This window comes from Corvus hawaiiensis, chromosome 6, assembly GCF_020740725.1.
Source record: "Corvus hawaiiensis isolate bCorHaw1 chromosome 6, bCorHaw1.pri.cur, whole genome shotgun sequence".
NCBI classification, from domain to species: domain Eukaryota; kingdom Metazoa; phylum Chordata; class Aves; order Passeriformes; family Corvidae; genus Corvus; species Corvus hawaiiensis.
The window spans coordinates 31951240-31975413 of record NC_063218.1 but is presented as its reverse complement, the minus strand read 5'-3'; the positions used below and the strand labels follow the sequence as shown (position 1 = coordinate 31975413).

At 39.6% G+C, this 24174-nt stretch overlaps 1 protein-coding gene across 3 annotated transcripts in view; it reads left to right on the top strand.

Annotated features, from left to right (window-relative positions):
• The first annotated feature begins 11940 nt into the window (after positions 1-11940).
• RASGRP1 (RAS guanyl releasing protein 1) overlaps positions 11941-24174 on the top strand; it is a 39285-nt gene continuing 27051 nt past the window's right edge. Inside the window, exons 1-3 of one of the 3 annotated variants that reach the window (XM_048305838.1) lie at positions 12147-12278; positions 13155-13282; positions 14569-14738. In XM_048305838.1, the coding sequence (XP_048161795.1) occupies positions 14663-14738 (76 nt within the window). In that variant the 5' untranslated portion in view covers positions 12147-12278; positions 13155-13282; positions 14569-14662. Of the gene's footprint in view, positions 12279-13154; positions 13283-13324; positions 13393-14568; positions 14739-24174 lie in introns of those variants that run through there. The other 2 variants (XM_048305837.1, XM_048305836.1) reach the window with 2 other exon arrangements.

Here is a 24174-nt window from a genome sequence, read left to right as displayed (position 1 = left end):
CCCACAGCTCAGATGTTGTCATGAGCATAAATTCTGGAGAAGGCTGGACTAACGGAGGAGTGACAGCACCAGGAAATCTCCCCAGTCTCTGCCAGGAAGCAGTTAATGCAGGAACAAACTCAGTGCCATGTGCATAAACAAGCCCGTAGCTCTGAGATGAAGACATAGAAGCACATATCAAAACCCATATGCATATTGAGGTGATTTTTTTCACTGGTCCTCAGAAAAAGCTAGGAGGAGCTTGAAACAAATAAAAAAACCAATTAGAGACAAGCAACATGTTGACAGAGTTGGACAGTGGGGGAAAAATACAAGCCAAGGAAAATCACCCAGGAAACTACTGTTTCACATGTATATGGAAGAAATAAAAAGTTGTTTACTGAAATGGAAAAAAAAAGTCATGTGTCTGTTCGACATCGTGTGCAACACTACTAAATATTTATTTAAAGGCATAAAATGTCATGCTGTTTTGCATAATTAACTACTGCCAGAAATACTTCTTGAATAAAAATTCTACAGATTTGATCATTATATACTTAAAAAATCCATTTCTAACAGATACTTTATATGTCAGAGTGATCACATGTACCCTAGCAACCACGATGTTATTGAAATTCTACATACAAGTGGAGGAGTCATTTTTAGTTACAAAGTAAGTCTAATGATGAATGTTTAATAAATGGCAGAATCAGTAAGCTATGAGCTAGATTTTATAAATGTGCAAAGCTTGGTAAATTACACTTGTTCATAAACTTGCTGATAAGAAAGGATAAATATCTGTGCTTTTTTTTTTTCAAAAGAATGTTAAGTAATACTTTCTGTGTTTTCAGGTTCTTTCCCATATTTATCATCTGAAGATTTTGACACATCAGCTTCACTTATCTCAGGTGTAAGGATTTGTCCTAAAAACATACATCATATCTCTCCTATCCTGCCCAAGACCTGAGAAAGAGTCTTCTCTGCTTCATGTTCAGATTTGTGGGTACAAGTGTCATGTATCTAAGTGACAGAAAACATCTGTGTGGGGTATTTTATATGCCTTTCCTGACACCAGTTGCCTGGTACTTCAGCTCTTTGGTATAGAGGCATTATCCATTTTTTAAGAACAAACTCTTCTGTAGTTAGTGCACAAAATTCGCACAATGTGCTGCTTCGAAGGTCACAAAACACTTGAAAAGAAAAAAAAAGTGGAAATAGAATTAAGCCCCAAAGTGATTTTTTTTCCCATTTAGGAGATCAAAAGTTTCATGATAGTAGTGTTGCATTCATCACAAGGTTGGACTCCAGCTTCTTGGGATTCTTTCCTAAGCAGCAGTCTAAGTACAAAATAGCCTCTAATAAAACCTTCAAGTACTTATGATGAAAATACAAGATTTGAGGTTGAAAGGAAAGAGCATTGATGCATTCTAGAATGCCAGTTCTCACATTCCTAGCACATACAACATATTTGCTTCTCATTATTCCAGGCCTTAATCCTCAGTTTAACCATATTTGTTGCTACTCTCTTTCGTGCTAATTTGCATGCAGCATCAGTTAATGCTGGCTTAGAAGAATTGTTTAGTAATTGGCTGTTAATTCATGTGGTGTATGCTAGTCGTATCTCGCAGTCAAAGCTTTTTTCCTTAATTCCGATTATGAATCAGAAACAAATTTTGATTAGCTATCAATCAGATAGGAAAAATTATCAGAAGTTTTTGAACATTGGAAGTTCCTAAAATAGTGCATGAAAGAGAAATAGACCTTTGTAAACCCTGTATGGAAGAAAGAGACCTTAAAGTAATTGGAGGAAGAAGGTGGCTCTGTCAATATAAAACTTGTTGCTGGTTTAACATGAACTGAAAATGATGGACATCTAATCCAAACTAAGATAAAGTTTCACTGACTGTCCCTCATAACTTGCACAGCTTTGTGGGATCACTGCTGTATTAGTCCAAAGCACAGTGCACATTTTTCATGCAAAATGAGACTACATCAATTATGGTGAAACCAAGAACGGTTTCTTAATAGTTCAGAACCCTTATTTATGGATGTTAAACCTAAAGCACAAATCCATAGTTTTAGTCTGTGCTGAAAGAAAAGCAGAAGTAAACAGCATGTCAGAGAAGCAGTGTGAATGAAAACCTGTCCCTTTTTCTGACATAACTGGGTGTAGGGTGTGGGGTACCCTCACTACTTTATCATAGAACCCATCCCTTGATCTGCTTATAGTAAGGTACTGAGTAAGATAGGCTTATATAGTTCTTCTGAACTTAAAAAATTCTACTTCAGTTACCAGCCCTTGCACCACCAGCAACCAGACAGAATTTCTAAATGCAGTTTTTATCTCAAATTAGAAAAAAAAAAAAAGTACTTCCTTCCAAGGATCCTTGCAATTTTTAAATAGTCAAATAAATGATTGCTTAAGAAAAGAATCCTTAGGAAGGGTGCTTAAGAGCAGAAGAAACTAGTAATTTAGATTAATTCTTCATAAGAAGAAGCTTATTTAATTTTTTTTTCATTTAAATGATCCAGAAAAAGTGGTACCAGCTTAAATTTGGCCAGTCAATAAACAAATCCCCTCTAATCTGTAGGAATATTTCAAAAAGTTAACTGTGAACAGCTCTGGTTTTTGGTGTTTTGGTGACTGAAGTCCTCAGATGTTGTTTCTGTTTTGATTAATTATACAATAATGAACAAAAGGAATGTTGCTGTATTAATTGGTTTTTGGAGTGTTTCACAGGCATCAGCATGCTAAGCACTGTCAAGACATGGACAAAGTGCTTGTTCCTCCTTGACCACACTGTTTCTAAACAGGCAAAAGGGGAAATGAGTTGAGGGAGAAGAGAATTTGACCAAAATTACCCAACTCACAAATAGCAAACGAAGGGTTTCCTGCATTTAAGCCCGATAAGCAGTGAACGAAGCTGTCTTTACATGTAGGACTTACAGGGGAAAGGAAATACTCCATTTTTTTTTTTTTTCACTTGCTAGAATGTGGATATTGTATTGGATTAGGAGAAACAGTTTTGAGTTCTCTGGTTTTGTATCTTGTTTTCAGTCTGGTTTGCTAAGGAAATGAAACTCGTGCAATCACGGTGGGTGTGTATGGGTAGCTGCACACATGTCCTGGTAGCAGCTTTTGAATGTGTTGGCAAACTGTAGCAAGTTGGACACAAAGTATTGGTCTCACAGATAACGTCATTCAAAAGTCTTGGTCTCAAAGGTAATGTAATACAAATGTTGTGAAAACAGGGGGACAGTTGCAGGTGCCAGGCTGTAGCCTGATAACATGAAATTCATGTGATAGAAATCATACTACTTTAGTTTTGATGTTAACAGAACCATGCACCTTCTCCAGTCATGTTTTAGAGGTTTCCTCTGTATTAAGAAATTAATTAATTAAAAACCCAACAACAAAATGAAACCTCATAAAACAATGCAAAATTAGGAACTGAGGCTTAAAGGAAGAAAGCCAAATACAGTCTTATTCATAATAAAATAATGAACTAGAATAATGCTCATGGATGGATGGTACCAGATTTCCAAATTTTCCTTCAGAGAGTAGAGCTGGTGGCAGCAGAAAGCTCCGCTGCTGTACTTAAAGGAAGAAGGAGGAAACAGAGATGAAAACAGGGATGAAGCTATGTTCATGACGGAGAATATTTATCTTAGTGATCTCAGATGTCATAATGAGGCAAGATCTAACCAAAAATATCAGCATAGACAAGGCCTTGCTTGGGGCTCAAGGAAGGCAATGATTCAAGTTCTAGCACTAGAATATGCCGTTTGAGCATGTGTCTCATGTTAGAACTTCCTTGCTTCTTTACAAGCACTGCTCCCTGTCCTGCTGGTGAGATACCCTGCCAAGAGGGTGTGATGGAAGCTGGAGAGCAGGTACATATATTTCATTTGAGTACTCCTGAGCAAGTCAGAAATTTTATTTCCCCTTTTAAAACAAGTGTTCCAGTATAATTCAGTTCCCCCTGCCTCACCAATGTGAGCAGACTTCAACCAAACCAAGGCACACAATTTCCATTGTGTCATTCACATTCATTTACCATAAGAATAAAATGCAGTGAGAGAAGCTAAGACCTTTTTACATGGGATGGACTAGGGAACATTTTTATTCTTGTTGCTATAGTAATGACTACAGCTAATTGTGCAATCACTGCGATTACACATTTAAAAAGGATGGTACTTTCAAACAGTAGCAATACAACTGCAATGTGAAAAAGTGATGTAATCAAGGAAAGATGGAAGCATAAGTCAACAGAATGCTTAAGACATGTTTATTGGATTATGATGAAATATTTTAAAGAGGAAGTCTGACTTAGTTAAGATCTATCATCAGCTTCTTACATTTAAAATCAGCATTTTGCTCTTCCACAGCTTTCTTTTGTGACCTTAACCATGAAACACTGAGTTGACTAACAGCTACGAGCCATTTTAGGGGCTTGGCCATGGAACAGAATCCAAAACCTAAAGTTACTCAGATTGACCACAGACTGCATTCTGAGCTGAGAGCAAATGAACATAGTTACTGGTCATTCTTTCTGATAGATTATATCATAAAACATCATTTGAGGTGTGGAAGAGGTCTTCGTTGAAAGGAGGCACTTCCTTTAATTTGAGATTATGGAATTTGTTCTGAAGACACATTCCCTTCAAAGGGAAAGGAAGTTAACAGTCTGGTTTTGTAATGTTTTTAAATTCAAGGGCTCAGGTACTAGGACCCCTAAGAGAGATGCTCTCACTCATAATGTTCTGACACTCATGATTCTATTATTATATGCTACTGAACATTGACAGTGGTGTATATTAACCATTACATTTTGTTCAGTACTGCTACAGCTACTCTCCCTGATTAAAACTGAAGCCAGCTATAGATAGGGCTTCTAATCCAGAAAAGTGACAGTAATACTTGACAAAATTGCTGTTCTGAGTGGTCCTTAAAACAGGAAACAATACACATTGCTTTAAAGTTGAAAAGGTAAGGAGATATAAAACTGGGGAAAGGAAAGGATCTTAGGAGTTCAGGAAAATTTACATAATTTTAGGTCTAAGTAATTGACATTGCCCTCTATTCATTTTGCATCTAGCTACAATGGACCACCAATGTCCACTTGCTCTCTGCTTACTTAAAATTTTCTTTATTGCATCAATTTTCCTGATTGTGTTTCTAACAGCATTTATTTCAAGGTATCTATTAAATCTAAGGAACTGAGGAGCGGGTTTTACATTCCCTTCCTCTAAGTCTCATGGTATCAGCAGAGGAGTGTTAAGTATTCTCCTTCAAAGGGTCTGAGAACAGTTTTGCTCCCTCCTCAAGGTATGTTCACCATTCACTCATCATAACCGTAAGGCCTATAGAGACTGACCAACGTATCCTGATGATATTCTTCAGGGACAAAGTAGAAGTTCAACAAAGTACTGTGATGTGTAAAAAATTTTGTAAAAAGCTTTGAAAAAAAACCAGGATTTTTTCTAATTAGCTGCAAATATATGATGAAATATCACTTCTCTTCAGCTGAAAAGGAATCAATTAAATTACTCAGTCTACCGCCCTTCCTCCTGGACAAGTGGAACAAAGAGCCTTCAGGTCTAGCCATACATAGACAGACTAACTGAGAACAAAAGAGCACATGAGAGAAAAATGGAGTCATAGAGAGCTTAATCTTTCCCTTCATTCACACACATGGCTGGTAAATTTACCTTCTGCAGCCCACACAAAGACTATTTTTTTCCTTTTAAATAATGGTCAGTTCATTCTTGTACCAATAACAGCAGAAGAGAGGCAGCCCTTGGCAGCCACTATGATCTGTAGCCACACTTTCTTAGCCTGATTCTGCTTCCTTCTGATGCTCCAGAACCATGGGCTCGATGAGTTGCTGGAATGGGTTTGAAGGAAGATGCTCTTCTTTCCCTATCCTCTACCTTTCTTCTCCATATGACTCACATAACGAGCATATCAGAGAAGCAGAAAGAACAGCAAGCAAAACCTCATGAGAAGAGCAAAGAACCTTTCCCTTAAAGCAATGGAGCAGGACAGTCCCTCAATATAGAAGAATGGGGCTTGTCTATGTGGCATATCATGTCCACTTATATTTGCAGCCTTCAATTCAGTGATCAGTTCAAATCAGCACAACCTTGTATTGCAGGGTGAACTCCCCTTGGAAAAGGTTCCTGCCCTGCAGATGAGATCAGAAAGGGTAGAGAAACACCACTTACCACACCCACATTCTGTGAAACCCCTATGACTACTCCTCATTTCTTCTCACCCCACATTCAGCAGGAGCTGTCACTCCTACTTGTTCACACAATCCCTGCCACTGACTGTGTCACTGCAAATAACAAGGGCAAAATTATTATCTCTGACCTTGAACACTGCAGCAGCAAAATTAAATTTTGTCCACTCAGTTTGGAAATTTGAAGCAGCTCTGCCAGAAACAAAGCACATGGAAATCATGTCTGTATTTCCTTCCATCTTGAAGGAGCAGTGTAATTTTAGAAAAAAAATAAGTAAACATCACATTGAAAAAACCAAACCCCAACACTTCTGTGAGACCAACTTTCATCCTGTTATCCTTTCAAAGGGACTGTTATATCCACAGCAATTTAACTGTGAAACCAATTTTAAAATATTTAAACAATACACTTAGTATATTTCTAGAGAGTGATGTCTGGCCTCTTGCTGCTGACCAAGAGATATCCTGTAAAGGAAGTAGCTAATCACTGTCTCCTTGGAAAATGTTTACAAAGGGAGTTTGGGATGATGTTATCTACATCCTGTTTAAGTAGCTATTTTGTTCTTTTAAATCAGATGGTGAACCAAAAAGAAGCATTCTTAGCAGTATTGTTATGCTTTTCCTTTCTGTATCTTGAGTTTCTAGATAGTTATTTCAAGGGTACCAGCTGTTTTTCACCTTGTCTATCCATACTTTATACACACACGTTTTAAGAAATAAGGTGTTTTGTGCTATTCTTATCAAAATCAGTTGGTAAACTGTATGTACACGTAAGCAAGCGAATAAAAACTGATCAAATATGTTAATTCTGAAAGACCAAAAAGGAAAGAAAGCTACCTTGCTATGGACTACTGGAGGGAAATAAAAGTTATGATGACAACACTGTTGTACTCAGTTATACTAAATAAAAAACTTGTCTTTCCCTGATATCAGAATTAAATGTGATTTTGGTTTCATTGATGCAGAATACAGATTTCAGTTTGCTATATCATGACCTTTCACTGCATATTGCCCCACTGTGTGCTGCTTTTGAAATTCATGAAGGAAATCATATCTTGTTTTATGGTCAAAGGCAATATTGACACCCACAGACATGAGACATGAATTTTGAAGTTCACAAATCTTCAAGGGACCTCTCTGCATGGTTACACTGTCATAACTGCAGTGGCTTAAAGACACAGTCAAGACAAGATTTTTAGGTATAGATAATTCCTTTTATTAGACCAGGTAGTATAATATAGGAAAAAGTACACAGATTTCCAGATGTTGCGGTTTTTAAAGTTTAGTAAATTTTAGCTTTCAACATGATTTCCTATAATACTACTGCATTCTGTTTGGGAGGTCTGGATGGATGGGCAGCTAGATACACACCTGGTGAAGAGCAGTTTGAATGGTCAGGCTCGTGGGGTAGATGTTGTACTGTAACTGGAGACCAGCAGTGAGTTGCACAGGGGTCTATGCTGTGACCTGTCCAGTTTAACAGTTACCAGCAGTGCTGGGGGAGCTGGTGCAGTGCTCTCCCCTCAAGCTGATGCAGGCAGCATCAAATTGGGATGACAATTCAATACACTCGAGGCCAGGGCAGCCACCCAGAGAGACCTAGACAGGCTGGAGAAATGGACTGATCAAGGACAAATGCACAGTTCTGCACCTAGGAAGGAAGAGACCTTTGCAACCAATATAGGCTGGGTACTGGTGAGCAGGGAAGCAGCACCGCTGGAAAGGAGATGGAAGCAGGCAGAGGCTGCACACGAGCCAGCAGTGTGCCCTGACAGCAGAGAGGGCCAACAGCACCCCAGGCTGTGCTCACAGGCACAGAGCCAGCACACAGAGAGAAGTGATTACACCACCTCTAGATGGATCCAGTTATGGGTGCCCCAGCGCAAGAACGACATTGAGAAACTGGACTGCCTTCACCAGAGGGCTACAGAGATTGTTGGAGGCCAGAGCACTTGTCCTGAGAGGACAGGCTGAAGGAACTGGGCCTTTTCAGCTTGGAGAAGAGATGGCCTTCAGGAGAGATGCAAGAGCAGATTGACTATTTCTGGGAATACTATTGAGAGGGAGCCAGGTTTTTCACAGCAGTGCACAGCAGGAATATGAGAGACAATAAATAAAGCAAAACAAGCAAACACAGTAATTAGATTTTTTTTTTTTAATTTTCAAGGGTTTTTTTTAACCATGAGATCAGTCAGATATTCTAACAGGTTGGTCAGAGAAGCTGTGCAGCCTTCAGACTTGGAGGCTTTCAAGATCCAGCTAAATAAAGCCCTGAGCAACCAGGCTTCATCCCACAGCTGGCCATGCTTTGAGCAGAAGGCTGGACCTGAGGTCCCTTCCAAACTCAGACATTGTGTGATTCTGAGATTCTCTACAGAAACCCTTAAGTCTACTCAAAATCTTGTAGCTTTTTAACTGTGCCAGTTGGTCTGATAAAAGTTACTGCCTTTACCCACAAGCTATGTCTTGCCTATAATTTCCAAGACTAAAACCCACAGATATTCCATAAAGTGGCAGCATGTTTACACTTACATGGGTCATTACTAGGACTGGACTCATTCAATCTATCCCACAGACCTTTGGCATTTGAAGTGGACAAACTTACTCACCGTAGCTGTAACAATCAGCCTGAGTGTTCACTGAGAATGGTGGTGAATCCATGGCTGGCAAGTAACCCAAAAAATGCTATGGCAAAATCAAAATCCAGCAAGTCCAAGTATCCAATGTTCTACTCTAGGTCGTGGCAGTTTTTCTAAGCTTATCCTTTTCTGCTTTCATGAATTCTAGTCGTGGCTCTCTTTCACCTTGTTTAACTAAAGGCTGACTGGTGGATGCTAATGTTTAACTGAAGCAACCCTTACAGAAGAAATGCAAGTATAGAGTAGCGAGAGAATTACTCGAGGTCTGATAACCTCAATGGGGTTATCAGACCAAAACCTTCACAAACTCTGCTACTTTCTAAAAATGAAAATGTCTGATAAATTGGTGAATGTACCCAAAGCCTAGATCATCCTGATCAAAAGGGATGACCCAGTCTTGGAAGAGACACAAGAACCTCTCCACTAGCTCTAACAGAAATCAACACACCAACAAACTGTTTTAAGAGTTTTAAGGGCTACAAACTTCAATTATAACAGAGAAGTACATTTAGATGATACCTTAAATAGGGCTGACAATACGGGACAGAAAAACTTCAGATGAAGTTTTACATGTGCAATTGCTAGCAGGCTCTCACTGAGGACAATTTGTTAAATCCAATGACTCTGATTACTACCTCGTTTGCGTAAGATTTTGCAAAGGTGTTGACTTTTCATACAGTGACTCTTCTTAGGTTTCTATTTGCTATTCTTCTTCCCAATTATGTTAGCAAGCTTTTCTCCTTTTCTGGAATTGCTTCATATACTATATTATCTGGCTTGCCTCTCTAATGTTGTCGACTCACCCTGCCACATATCAGATGCTCTGTCAGTGCCAAGGAACCTCCTCATTCATGATCCCCCACCACAAGGACACAGAAAAGCTTTCAGAATGAGGCTGTGCTTTTACAATGATCTATGTTAAACAGATCTAAGTGAACGCTACTGGAAAAATGTGTGGTCTTGCTCTCTTGCCACTGTTTGGTTGTGGCAGCAGTTGAGCTAATGTGAGTGGGTGGTGAAATGAATTAAATAATTAGTACTGTATGGCAGAACAGGTACAATTTTTATTTAGGTTATGTGAGTTTATTTTTTTGCTTGGATTAATTTTTGTGTTCAACCCACTGTTTGGTAGTACATGCTCTACTAGTTGACCCATTGTAAGGAGCAGGTATGGACCCAGAAAAAATAGCAAATTGAATGAGCTTAAAATAAGATTTGAAAGCATAACTTTAAGAAAACTATTTTTACTCTGATTCAAAGCCAAGCCATGTTTGTGGACTTGCAGTAACTTGGAGGGAAAAACTTGTATCTTGAAGTACAGCTGAACTCCAAAGATCCAGCTTGACCTGAGGCAGTAAGTTGGTTCTTTCACTTGGTTCTAATGGTAAAATCCAATTTATAAGTTACTATTGTTGCAAAATCTTTCAGGAATCTGAGCACAAGTGTACAAAAATGCCTAGCTGGTCATGTTCCCTTGGGAGCACTATGGTCCATCCTAGCCATTGTCATCTTGCAACTGTTAGTGTGGCTCCTTTGGATCATAAGTTATACTTTAAAGCAATTAACTACTGATTGAAGCTCTGAGAATAGAAGAAATGTCTTGCCTTTCCACAGAGCAAACCTCTGATCCTCTGAGAACACAAACCAAGCATGAATCTACTTTACACTAGGAGATCATTTCAACTGGAGAATGTCACATTCAAGGATCAATATGTCAGACTGCTGTCTGGGCATGTAATTTACAACTGAATATTTGTATGAGATTGTGTACTGTAAGATTTACTTATGGATTACCTTCAGGCCACAAAGCTGGAAAGCACTTGTTCTTTCAAACCTCCATTTATTTGTGTATGCATGCATGCATGTGAACTTCTCAAGGAAAAAGTGTTAAAGAAAAAGGCAAGATGGCTGGGATGTAGTTCTCTGAAGTACAATTCAGTCAGGAGATTGGCTGAACAACACGGCTGCCACAGAGCACAAGATACGTGATCTTGGATATATATTACTGTATTTGTGTTTCTTAAACGACAGTGACCTTCAAGCTCTATGCTAGGAATGAGCTTACAACTCACTAAAAAGAATGTCACCTACTGAATGTGATTGCCAGGAATACATAGGGTGTTTCCTTTTACCTGGAAGCAAAAGTCAGGTTGCCCCAGTCCCTGTTGTGATAATGGTATTTATCACTGCCTCTGAGAAAAGCCAGTGAGCAAAATTGATCATTTTGGAAACCTGAAGAGAAATGTGCCCTGGTTGTTGGCAGAAAATTACTTTGAATACCTGAACCTTGTCAGTTAGTCTTAAAGAATCAGTTTATGAAATCCGTGTGAATCTTGGTGTCAGGCACATTGGCATTATGATGACTAAGTAATGTTTAAAAACATAAACTGAGCTCTAAAACAAGATCTTGATAATGCAGCATCTCTGGGACCCTGTACTTTTGCACTGGTCCGTTGAGTGTACTTCTCAACAAAAGACTATTTGGGCAGTTACAAGATACAGGGTAACTTTTCCCCTTCAGATTTCTTGCCTGGCCATTTCTTCTCAGAAGTGGAAAAGTTGACAACATCGAGTTGGAAGAGCTCTCAGAAACTCCTAATCATGATACAAGAACCATGAAAAACACTGGGGCCTCTTTCCTTGCTCTTCAATTAAACTAGAGGGACACTGTAAGGTTAAGCCTTTAAAATGGCAATCGTCAACGTGGGCATCTCAGTTTTGTGCCTCCACCTCAGCATCGCACAGAGGCTCACTTGGTGAGCCAGCCGCGTGTCCCACGGGGAGAATGACCCGGGACCGCCCCGTCAGCCGGGCCCCGCCAGGCCCCGCCGGGCTGGGTGCGGAGGGGCCGTGCCGGCCGCTCGCCCCACGCTGCAGCCGCGGCCGGGCGAGCTCCGCTGGCGCGCCTCAGCCACGCGTGAGCCCCGGCAGCTCGGCCCGCCGTGGGGAAGGAGCTTGCTCGGAGGGGCGGAGAGGGGAGGAGAGGAGAGAGGAGGGGAGGGCAGGACCTGCCCTGCCGGGCCGAGGAGGTACCGTGGAAAAAAGTTGCGGCAGCTTTAGAGCCGGGCGGTGAGAGTCGGGAGCGCATGTGGGTACCTCGTAAAGCCGGCGGCTTCAGAGAAGAGCAGCCCCAGCTGAGTACTTCCTCCTGCCGATAAGATCTTCGCCAGCGCTCGTCACGGGTGGCGGCCGCCGCCGCCGTCGCTGCCCTACTTGAATCGGTTTCAGACTCCTCCCGAGACGGGAGCGGGAGAGCGGTGAGGCGGGAAGGAGGAGGCGATGCGCGGGGCCGCGCCGCTCCACCCGGCCTCCTCCGCCGCGAGCCCCTCTCCCTGCGCTGCTGGCAGAGCCGGCCGGCCGGCGGAGCCGCGGCTGGAACCGGCATGGGGACCTTAGGCAAAAGGAGAGAAAACCAGTGAGTTTGCCGTGCTGCTTCATGTCCCCGTCGCCCCCCGTCCCGCGGCGGCGGGTACCGGGGTCGGTGTCACCCCACCGCGCCTGAGAGCGTGCGGTGCCCGGTGGGGCGGGCGCGGCTCTCCCCGCGGCGGGGCTGGCGGGGTTTCCGTGGGGCTCGGGGGTGGTACTGGGGGGGCCGGCCGGGGCCCTCCCGAGTGGGACAGGGAGAGGAAAGAAGCGCGGGAGGGGGTGTGTGGGGGAGGATTTTGTTTCACCCTTCGGGATGGCCGGGTGCGCCGGGCAGGCGGGTCAGCGCGGGATGGAAGAGCCTCACGTTACGGTGTCGGCTGAGCGGGAGCGGGCTCGGTTACCTGCGGCACGGCCGGGGGCCGCCGGGCCAGGGGCCGGCAACGCGGCTTTCACCGCCCTGCCGGGGAAGCGGCACCTGCTCCGGGGTCAGTCCGCGAGAGGACGGTCACTTATTGGTGATGTCCTCCCCACCGCCACAAGCGTAAGGTGGAAATGCAGGGCGGATGCCCCCCCACTGCCCCTCATCCCGCTTTCGTCTCTTTGTCGGGTCGGGTGACTGCTGCGAGAGGACCTGTTCTAAGCAACAGCCAGAGGTGCCACCGGCTGAGCTTTGCCTGTCCAGTGTGGCCATGTCGGCCACAGTATTACTGTAAACTTTTTTCGGGTGTGGAAACTCCAGGTTTTCTCCAGCCCGTTGCCAAAGCCTGAAATATCTTCGGCCTTAACTCCTGCTTTGTTACTACTTGTTAGGATCCTCTGTCCTGTGTTGAAGAGTCACTGGAATAAAGCTAGGAGAGGGGCTTAAGCTTGTAAAAAGAAAACACTGAAAGTTAATCAGGCCCTTTTTCTTTTTATATGAGAACAGGAAGTCAGATCACAAAGCTAAGAGGGAAATTGAGAGAAAGGGGGAAGGGAAGAGAACATTTGCGTGTCGGGCACCGTCAGCCTAACTACGGCGGAGCTCGGTGATGGTTACTGCCTCTGAAGGGTCAGGTGTGTATTTTCCTGAATTTGAAACTATGGAGGCCTGGGATCAGTGTTGGGTTGTAAATGACACAATGGTCAGTTTTGAGGCTTTTCCAGGATTCAAATGAGACAGAAAGGTAAGGATAAGGCTGTGCATTCACGGGGATGAGGTAGGGTCCAGATTGTCTTAATAAGGCATGCGTATTTTTAACTTCATGCAGGAGTGCCTGTTCGGGGATGTTTGTGAATTTACTTCTACTCTCTGTATGTAATACGCACACTGGATGAATTTCTGTGCCTTTTCTTCCCGGGGCTGTCAGCTGATTAATAGTCTTGCATAGTGTTCCAAGAAAAGTTGTGTGAAAGCTTAAGATAGCAGCCTAAGGATGCTGGAGTCACTTGTTTAGGAAGACTGTGGAGTGTCTGAAATAAACGCAAAGAATCCCTGAAATTTCGGGAGTCCCTGAAATAAACCCAGGTTTTATTGAAATGGCAGTACTTGTTGTTTTTTTGTGAACTGTATGGTTACACTCTCAAGTCAGATTTTGTAGTGGTTCCTGTTATTTGCAGGCAAATCTGTTTCATCACTTTTCATCAATACAATATTGTTCCTATTTACTATTTCATAGAGATATATGAACACGTATGCAAGCAACATGCGTTTAATATTATCCATAAACAAACACACTCTTGAAATATAAGATATTATATGATCAAAACACAAGCCTAAAATTAGATATGTCCTTTATTTTGGTCTCATCTACGGTTGTTATTAAATATGTTTATTTGTTCATCTATACTATTTTAAAACAACTTAATAGGAAAGAGTAATACAGGATAGATGCAAATTAATGTATTTGTTTTGACTGTGAAATACTCCACTATGAGGTTGTGCTGATATTTTGTTTACTTAATAGTGATTTTCCAAATTAAATTAATAAAGCTAGTCTGGTGTTTTCTGATGTGTCTAATAGTTACATTTTCTTCTCCTTTACTTTTGGTGGCCACACAAACAGATGGTGGTAGGTTATTGCATACTCTTTGACAAAGAGACAAGACTTCTGATAATCTTGACAGATCATTCAGGGAGCTCTATAACCATGTGCTCTGCAACTGACATTTAGCAGAAAATTAAAAAAAAGTCACTTACTGAGCAGTCCCTTTGGTGTACATATTAGGTGGGAGGGTTATGTCTTTCAGCACCCTAACTAGAAGGAGTTAATTGTCCTTTAAATCTCTCCTCCTTTCCCATGCAGTGTAAAATTTGCCACTCTATCTTCTTGTATTTATTTCACTATTGTGCTTTCTTTTAGACAATCTGCCCAAGCATGCAGCACTGCCCCTGAATCAGCACTGGAGCTGCAGCAAACCAGCCCCTGTCCCAGCCTCTCAAATCATACTCAGGTCATGATGGTGCCACTGGGGCACCTAGCCAAAGGAGCCACTTTGGAAGACCTTCTGGAAACCTGCATTCAGTCTTTTGGTGAGTGCCTGGAGGTTTTTAGAGTCATATTAATTTGTTTCTGTCCTGGCTATGTTTAAATCCCTTACTAGTGAATCAAAAGGATTTATTGGTGGAGAAGAAAGGTGTTAACTGAGAATTGTCTATGCTACAGGTGATTGTATTTTTGGTTGATGGATGTGTTTATGCATATGTGTGTAATATATGCTAAGAGATTAGTGTAACTACTGCTTTTTCTTGAGGCAAACAGACAAATTTCAATCATCTATACATCTGAGACTAGTTTTGTTGTTCCTTCAAGTACTAATTTTGTAAGTTTTAGAAAGTAATCATTATATTTTTGCATATTGAAATAACATTCTCGTAATGCATGTAAGCAACATGTTCATATTAAACCTTTTTAAACGAGAAGGGCTGTTTTTAAACTAGGTGAGATAACACTGGATTGCTTTTTGCATTATCAGTATAGAGTTAAAGTTGCTTCTCTATAAAAGAGAAAGAATCCAAACAGAAATCACAACTGTATTTTTTTATTTGAGCCTATCGGTTATCCATTCATCTTTTTACAATAAGAATTGAAATATGGATAAACATAACCATTGCCTAAGCTATGTATCCCTAGTTTTCTTTTCCAACTTTTTCATTAGTAAACGTGTTTATATTTAATATTATTAAAATATGTTATTACCGAAGACTCTTAAAGTGATTCTGAATAATTTGCTTGTAAGTAGCACATCTGTTTGTTAATGCTGAGTCTTTCAGTGCTATGAGCTACTCCCAAAGTATATGTGGCAAAGTCTTAGTTTCAGAAGTAGTCCTTAGAAAATAAATGTACTTGAACACCCACTCAGCTGTAAAATAATTATCTATATAGTTAAATAGTAACACATCGTGCTGATCTACTGGTACAGTGCATAAATACTGTGTAAACAATGACTAATCTTTCACATTTGTTTGAAACGATTTTTTTTAAACTTTAAAGCCTTCTAATCAGAATGTGCAGAGAAATGCATGTCTGTGAAAAGCTGGTGAAACATGTAATCGTCAGTAATGTCTTGTTTCTTTTTTGCTTCTTTTCTGCTTCTTTTCTTCCTCAATTCATTACTGTGAAGACACTGAACTGCCATAAAGCCCTAATTCCTTAACAAATGTTGATTGATATTTTTATGAATTTCAGTTCAATAGAAGGGGGATAAGATATCTAAAACATAAGACCTTTAGGCAGTTTTAATATTGTGACTACTTGACCAATATTAATGTTTCCACATTTTAATGAAAACACAGTAATATAAATGTAACATTATAAAAATCTAGTAAAATTATTAAGGTGATTGTTTTTAAGTAGTGTAGGTGAAACCCTGGGTAGGAGATTATTTTTGGCTAACACTCTGTATAGCAATATAGACGTGCTTAGGTGTTCTCAGATTCCTGTGCATCAGTTTATTAAAAGGACTAAGGTAATGAAGAAAAGCAAGTGTACCTGTGCAGTTCAGCTACACATGCACGTGAATCTTTCTTAAGTGTTTCATACTTCAGCTAGAAAACTTACTGCAGTCCATTAAATAGGGTTTTCTTGACCTTTGACAAGCTGTACATAGGTTGAGCAAGGTTGTAGTGCATCAGCAAACATCATTATAACTCACTAAGGACTGCTAAAATCATGTTGTGTGCTGCAGAGCTTTAGACTCTTCATTGGGCAATCCATGATAGTGTCTGTATTTATGCATCTTCTGTGACATTATGGATGTTCTTATGCTATGTTGGAACTTCCCATTAAGGTATTCAAATAAAAATACAGCTTTTAAAACTCTGGATAACCTGCATAATGAAGTTCATTAAAGAAGGCTCTTGTAGCTTTGTATCAACAAAAACAGTGCAAAAATAATTCTCATTATTGTGCCAATAAATGAAGAGGTGAAAAAAACTTTAATTTGGCATTTTGAAGAGGAGTGGGGTTAGGGAGCAAAATGGGGAGAAAAAAGCATAGTTGCAGAATGATTACAAGCAATATGAATGGTTGAGCAAGTTTCTTCCCATGCATAGTGCTGAACTAAATCTTCTACCCTGTATGCTAATAGTTCTGCTTAGACTGAGATTATATCTTCAGTTTTGGATATGCTGACCTATAATATTTTGTATATTATTATATAAAGCCATTATTGTGATTCAAGCAAGTTTTATTTAAAAGTTTAAAGTACAGAATCTCCCCAAGACATTGTACATTTGAAGTTTACTTCCTGGGAAAAGCCCTTGATTCATTTGCTGTCTCATCTTAAGGAGGACAAGAGGCAGTAGATAGAGATGGTGATGTGTCATATTTCAGAATATATACCGCATGAGGTTAACATTATACCGCACTTGCTGCTGTTATGTGTACAAATACAATTTCTCTGTAATGGATGCAGCTGAGTTTATGTTCCTGGACTCAATTATACAGGCTTGGAAAAAGCAAATAGTGTGTAAGAGAGGCTGCTGTCAACAATGGTATGTGAGGAGAAGTTGGCAGTCTTTTGCCGTATAGGCAGAGAATATCACAAGAAGGTCTAGTAAAGAAGGTATTAAGAATTAATACACGCTTACAGCTGTGAAGAACACAAGCATAAATAGCTTGTCTTACAACATGGATTAGGAGAAGAAAGGAGGCAGGGGATATGCTAAATTGAAATTAAGAGTGAGACAACTAAACTTTGCTGCAGTATTGTAAGATTGCAGATTGCAAGATATTTCGTAGAAAGACTTTGTCCAGAGAGCCAAGTTAATCTAAAAGCTTAGTCAGTGCAGTTAACTTAAATTCCTACTTTGGGGTGATTAGTGTGTGCTCTTTCACCTCTCAAATTTGGTCTTCTTTAGCTTGGACTGCTGAAGGACAGGCCATGTGCCTTAGCGACAGAAACAGTGAGGGTCATATGAGGTAGTCTGAAGTCATGTAGGTGGTCACTACATCTGAGAGAGTAGCATTATACCAGTGTTTATTCAATAGCATGATGTGGAGATGCTAAAAGTAGAGGTTTCTTCAAGTCCCATGAAAGTTTGAATCAGAGTGACTGAGATGAATCATCCTGCAAATGACTTGCCAAAAGTAAAGGCAACAAAAAAGCAAGGATGTAAGTGAAGGCAAGAGTATGGGGAAAAAATAACGTGGTAAGAGTTTCAAGGTAGGAAGTGTCTTAGAAAGGAGTATTGGTCCTCTCTTAGGAGAAGATCTGTAGACACTTGAAACCAGTCTCATCAGTTTTAAGAGAAGAGATCTAGTTATACAGGACAGTGATTCAAAACACGTTCCATGTCTATTGGAAGGCCTCCCAACATTATAAGTAGCTAGAGGATGGTGTTAGTGCTGTGATCTGGATTGACAAGAAAAATTGTAGAGCACAAGTAAATGCATCCCATGTGATTGCCTTAGTAAAGAAGGTGAAAAAAAGAGAAAGAAGGAAGGGAGAAAGAGCAGGAGGTAGGGTAAAATGATTAAAAAAACTAGAAAATACAGTAACTGCAAAAAGATTAGATTCAGTGCAACCTCTACATCAGAGATAATAACTCTGAACAAAACGGTCATAAATAGATAATTAGAAGTAGTTTTTCCATTGGCAACAAGAGGGCTGTAATTTCAGGGAAGCAAAGAAGTAGTTGAGAGATCTTGGCCTGGAATATGACAGCTTCAGGAGGGAGATAATTTATTCTGCAGGAAATCTTCATTAGTTACTGTGTTTCTGGAGTGGAATTTTACATAGGACAGTGACTTTAACCCCCTACATCCATTTTTTCCCATTATGTAGTACATAAAATGCCTGGAAAAAATGTACTTTTCACTGGCAGACAGTTCTCTGAAAGTTGATATGGCTTTGTTTCCTATTTTGTTGCTAGTTTTAAAGTCACTTCTCTATCAGCTTTGTTGTTGAAACCAGCATAATAGGGTCTTGTTTGCTTGCAGGTCAGTAGAATACAGGAAGCATATGCTTAGTAACGCAGCCTTACTTTTATGCCTAGTTCTTACAGTAATCTTTGTGAGACTGCATAAATGCATAGCATATATTTAGTTCAGAAAGTGTTACAGATCAGGGAGGAAAAATGTATTGGCAGTGTTCACTGGGTACCGTAATTTGTTAACTTTATATCTGCTAAATGTTCATCACGTTTATCACCCTAGAGCATCCTCGTGCTACTGTGAACTTGAAGTTCTAACTGTGTGTTGTGAAGTCAGTTTCTGATCTAGACAAATTTTTTTTTGGTAACTTCGCAGTATGTTAGTGCATGGCAAGAGGCCCCTGTTTCTTTCCTTTGACTGTCTGTTTTTATCTTATAAATGTACCTTTTATAATCTAGGGTAAGGTTTAAGGGTGCTTATTTTTTTCAACAAGTTTACCTTTCAAAGATCCACTGAGCTATTTTAACATGCATTCAAGCTTATAAACTGTGTAGGGTCAGGGGGCCTTTTCCTTGCCCATGCAAAATGTTTGTTTAAATTGTTTTTACAAGTGTTCAAAGACTCTTATGCAATCAGTACATGTGTCTTCAACATAGTGTCAATTTGATATCTCCTTGTTTTGTCTGCAGTAAAATCCTGAAATGTTACTTAGAATTACCTAACAAACAATTCCAAGAGTGCACTTGAAAGCCATTATTTATTCAAACACTAAAAAAATCTGAGGATCATTTAAAAGCTGAGAAGTCCCTAAGAGCTCAAAATATTATTGTTATGAAGGTATTTCTGTCCTTAACCTATGAGTGCAAGATCTTACTCTTTGCCTCTTACATTTGAGTGCTGGAAGTGTTTTCCATAGCATATGGATGACCTATGCCTATCCTACTATTCAGACACTCTAGTTAAAAAGAAATTAAGAAATACAATCTTCAAATGCATGTCACATGCATTGTCCCCGTACAGTGTCCTCGTGTTTGGTTTCTTTAAAGAGATGTAAGTAAAGGGCTTTAGGAAAGCAACCAAAATATTTCTGAGACCATGTAGTGTAATTCCATGTGAAATCTCATCCACAATAAACTGTTAGCAGTGGAGCTAGTTGTTTATACATATATGTCAGTTTTAACCCATGGATGGCTTAAAGGAAGTTGGAAATTATAATTTCAAAAATTAGCAGTGTTCTTAATAGAATTTATGTGAAACTAATGCAATTTGCAACTTCTAATAGTTGCAATAGTCATAGACAGCTAGGTCTAAGAGCAGGTTGTGATGTTAAGTTGTTCTGCAGTGTTTGATCCATGCTAACTAGCCTGTTGTCTCAATGTGTGTAAAGTGAGATGTTTGTAAACAAACCTTAGAAACTCTGGAAGCTACATCCAGACTAATCTGGATGAAAGATGCCATGGAATTGTTTTCATCGAAATCAAAAATCTCACAAAGGTGCTGATGCTGGTGGCCTCTTATGTGTAATCTGCCTAAAATGATCCAAGTTAATTATAGTTCACATTTTCTGGTATAAAAAATAACTACATTATTGAGTTGTCTAGTTATGTGAACAGATAATGTTTTTATATTGCTCATGTCAATACCATGCAAAAACATATTGAGTCTTAGGAATTCTTTGAGAGCCAGCTACATATTGCATCCATCTCACAAACAACAACACAAGCAAGTTAGAGTTCACTCTTTAGGGCTGTAGACATCTTCTCCTCTAAACAGAAAAAATAAAAACTATCCAGTTTTTCCCATTTCAGTTATCTGGAAAAACCCATTCTACTTGTAACATAAATACATTCTTCCAGTCTAGTTCAAACATACAATTAACTACTAAAACAATCACAGTTCAGTTAATGAGTTTATCCTTTTATCAAATTTACTATATAATGAATTCTAAGACAGAATTCTTTTTCAAAGGCAATAAATTCTTTCAAGGCATATGCACACCCACAGAATGCGACTGTGACCATTTGCTTTATTTCCTCTTAGGTTTGCCTGAAAAATCATTTGTTTTTGTCTCATGCTGCACAGACTTGCAGGGTTCCATCCTTTGCTCTTGAAGCCTGGGCTGAATGTTGAGGTCTCCAATTCCCCCCCAGAGTAGTTAAATTTTATTCATGATGCTGTTCTGTATGAAAATGCTCTTGATCATTGTGTGTTAAGTAATCTGAGTGCTATTTGGTCAAATACAGTGCAGAAACCTTACTATTGCTTGGCAACAGAAACTATGTTAATGATCATTTAATGACATTGTGGGAACAGAGGAGTCATTACTGCTCTGTAGAATGTATGACATTGTGGGAACAGAAAAGTAGTTACTGCTCTGGAGAATTCTAAGTGCTGTTTAGCTAACTATTAAAGTTAATTGTGGTTGTACCAAAATGAATATGATTTCTTTTTTAACCTGATGTCTGTGAAAAAAATTTCCCAAAGAAAAGGAACTTTAGATATGTTTATATATATTTTTTAAAGTTCTCTTTAGGTAATTTGACTTCAGTTTTTTCAATATAATTTTCCAAAGCCAAGAAGTAAGTAAAAAAAACAAAATAAAACTTAGACTTTTTTCTTTATAAAGCAGTCTCCTATTTACTTATATTTACCACAGGGATACGACTGAAAATTCTATCTCCAGGCCTCTAAATATAACTTCAGGAAAAATCAGTATAACTTTTATTTAGCAATGCAAAATACTCTAATTGCCCATCACCAGCCAGCTGATACCCAGACAGTTCCCAAGCAACAGCAGCCCTGACAAACTTGCAGCCTGTTTTTAAATGCTAAGCATTACATGATATGACATGAAATATCCCATTGGTCAGTTGGGGTCAGCTGTCTTGGCTGTGTCTCTCCAGGCTCCTCACTGGTGGGGCAGTGTGAGAAGGCATCCCCAGCTGCTGGGTTAGGAGCTAATTTGCCATAGAGAGTAAACACCAGTTCCAGAAATACACCTACAAGTTAAAGCAAAGACTAGAAAGGTAAGTCAGGAATACTAGAACAGGATTAGAGCTGCAGCATGCACCAGTAATGAAAATCAAGGTCAGGAACTGGTACCCAAGCGATGTGAAACTTCTTCAAGCCCTTGAGAGGCAAGCAGCTTGGTGTCTACCAGTGTGTTCCAGTTTGAACCTTTGGATGGGACAGGCTTCATGCTTCCTTGGATGTGATGATCAGCTGCCCCTGGATCAATCACGCAGTTAGAGGGAAGCATGTTGTAAAACACTGTGGTTGTGGGATGTGAAGGGGTTAAGCACACATCTGCATTCAATGGTCAGATAGTGACACTGCCCTCAGAAGTTTCTGGTTCTCTTCTGGGTGTCTGTTTGGTCCTGTCCCTCAGTGCTTATGCTAGAACAGCTGTGTTGCCAAGCATTGCACTTGAATTATTCAAGAGTTGTCTGCAGCTCAAAAAATGCACATGGCTCCAGTATCATGATTTAAAGCTTTGGAAAAAGTTTTGAATGCTCAAATTATGTTTTGTAGGCTTTGGAGAAAAGACTGTTTGATTAAAAAGTTTGCATCTAAATTTGCTAAAATCAATATTTTAAATATGCTGTAGAATGATGTGTGGTGTGCGTCCGTGTGTGCAAACTTTTTATCTTCTTACATGTACCTCATCTGAATATCCAAGGCTAATGGAATGCTTTCCACCCACATTGCATTTGGTTTCTCTTAAAGTACACTTTAGTTTCTGAAAATCATCCCATTTCCCTTTGACAAGAGCTTTTATCTCCTTGTTTTCATTTCAAAGAATTACCCACCTAGAGCTCTTTCTGCAAGATGTAGCTTTCCAAAAGAGGGTAATGGTAATGTAGCTTTCTGAGTGAGGGTAATGGTTTTCCCTGGAGACTTTTCTCCCCTAATGTTCCCTACCCTGACACAGAACAGTCTTAATTCTTTTTGGATGCATATTATGCTCTCTTTTGTCTTGGATATATCTGCATTGTTTATGAGTATTTGGAGGAGCAGGAGTGGGTTCCTCCTCCTCTATTCTGTACGGAGTTTAAAGGGAGTAGACTTGATGAAACACCAAGTTTAGGGGGTTTCTTCTAACATCTGTGTTTACTTGGCTTGTTTAGAGAGCTGTTGGTGCAGGATTAATCACAAAATAGTGCAGTTCTTTCCTCTCAGGAAAATACTGATTTCTTCTAAGCTTAGTTTTGGAGTTTTTCTTCCTAAGATCAATTACTTCTGTAAATAAATTATGTATAACTCAATAGTTGCAAGCATGTATGGACAATAATCCAATTTAAAAAGACACAAACAGACCAAACCAAAACTTTAGTGCAATTTGCTAAGTTTTTTGGTGCTGTCTGCTAAACATCATGTCACTCTCGTTGAGGGGGAGCACCACCATCCTGTACAGAACTAAATGTAAGCTGGAGAGCTCAAGATTCCACCTGCTTTCTGCTGCAGCTAAAACTAAAAAAAGTGTTCTATTACTTAATTACTGTGTCATCTTTTTAAGTTATTATTAATTATTATTAAGTTATATTCTTTCTGAAAGATATTAAGCACTTAAGATAATGATTTGAAATAAAGAAAAATTCGCTAAGGATGAGTACAAAGTTCTACTTAATCAGTTGTAAAAACAGTATGATAAAATCCTTAATATGCAGCATTTCTGCAGGAAAGGATCTCGTTGTGAAGATGGACTTTAAAGCTGGAAATGGTTTAATGATACCATATCACTGCAGAAACTCTTAAGTGCGTGCATAGATGGACGTGTGTGCTTTCCTATTTTCTGTATATGCATTGTACGTGTACATTTACTTACATTAAAATGTAAGTGTATATAAAGGTATTATGTAAAGGATATAAAAAATAATATTCTAACTCTGGAGCTAAGATCTCCTCTGTAGTACTGTATTCAGGTTTGCTTCATAATGGTGTGAGCTACAAAGGGTTCAGAAAACAACATCAAAGTTGACCAGAGAGCTAGAAAACCTGGCCTCTGAGGAATAAAAAAATCACAGATTTGGTGTTTCTTAGCTGAGAAAGTAGATGAGGAAAGCAGCCCTTAAACAGAGAAAATATACTGATAAGGGAAATTTTTTTTTGTGTCTGCTGGAATCTGGGGTTTAGCAGCCCAGGTTGCCTGAAATATTTGATTGGACAGAAAGGAGCACTCTTAAATGGTGAGGAAGCTCAAGTGTTGCAGTAAGTCACCTACAAAAGCTGTGAAGTCCTCATCACTGTAGAATTTTAAAACCAAATTAAACTGGTTCTGAAGCATGATTTTGAGAAAGCTGATCCTGCATTGGAGCAGCAAAATAGAATATATTAGCTCCTAGCCCTGATTTCTGCCATCAACTGAGCTTTCAGCTGTCATTAAAAAATTAGTTTAAGTTAAATCTGCTTGCTGACCCTCCATAATGGTGTCATAACTGATAAGGAGAATGATGGCTTCTTACAAATCTGATTCTGACCAAATGTATTCAATTTAATGAAGAGAGTTAAATGAATAGCTCTGTTAGAGGATATCAAATACCAGAGCAAAAGTAATAAGCCTGGAGTAAGAAGGCTACTATGGGTTGCGTAAGT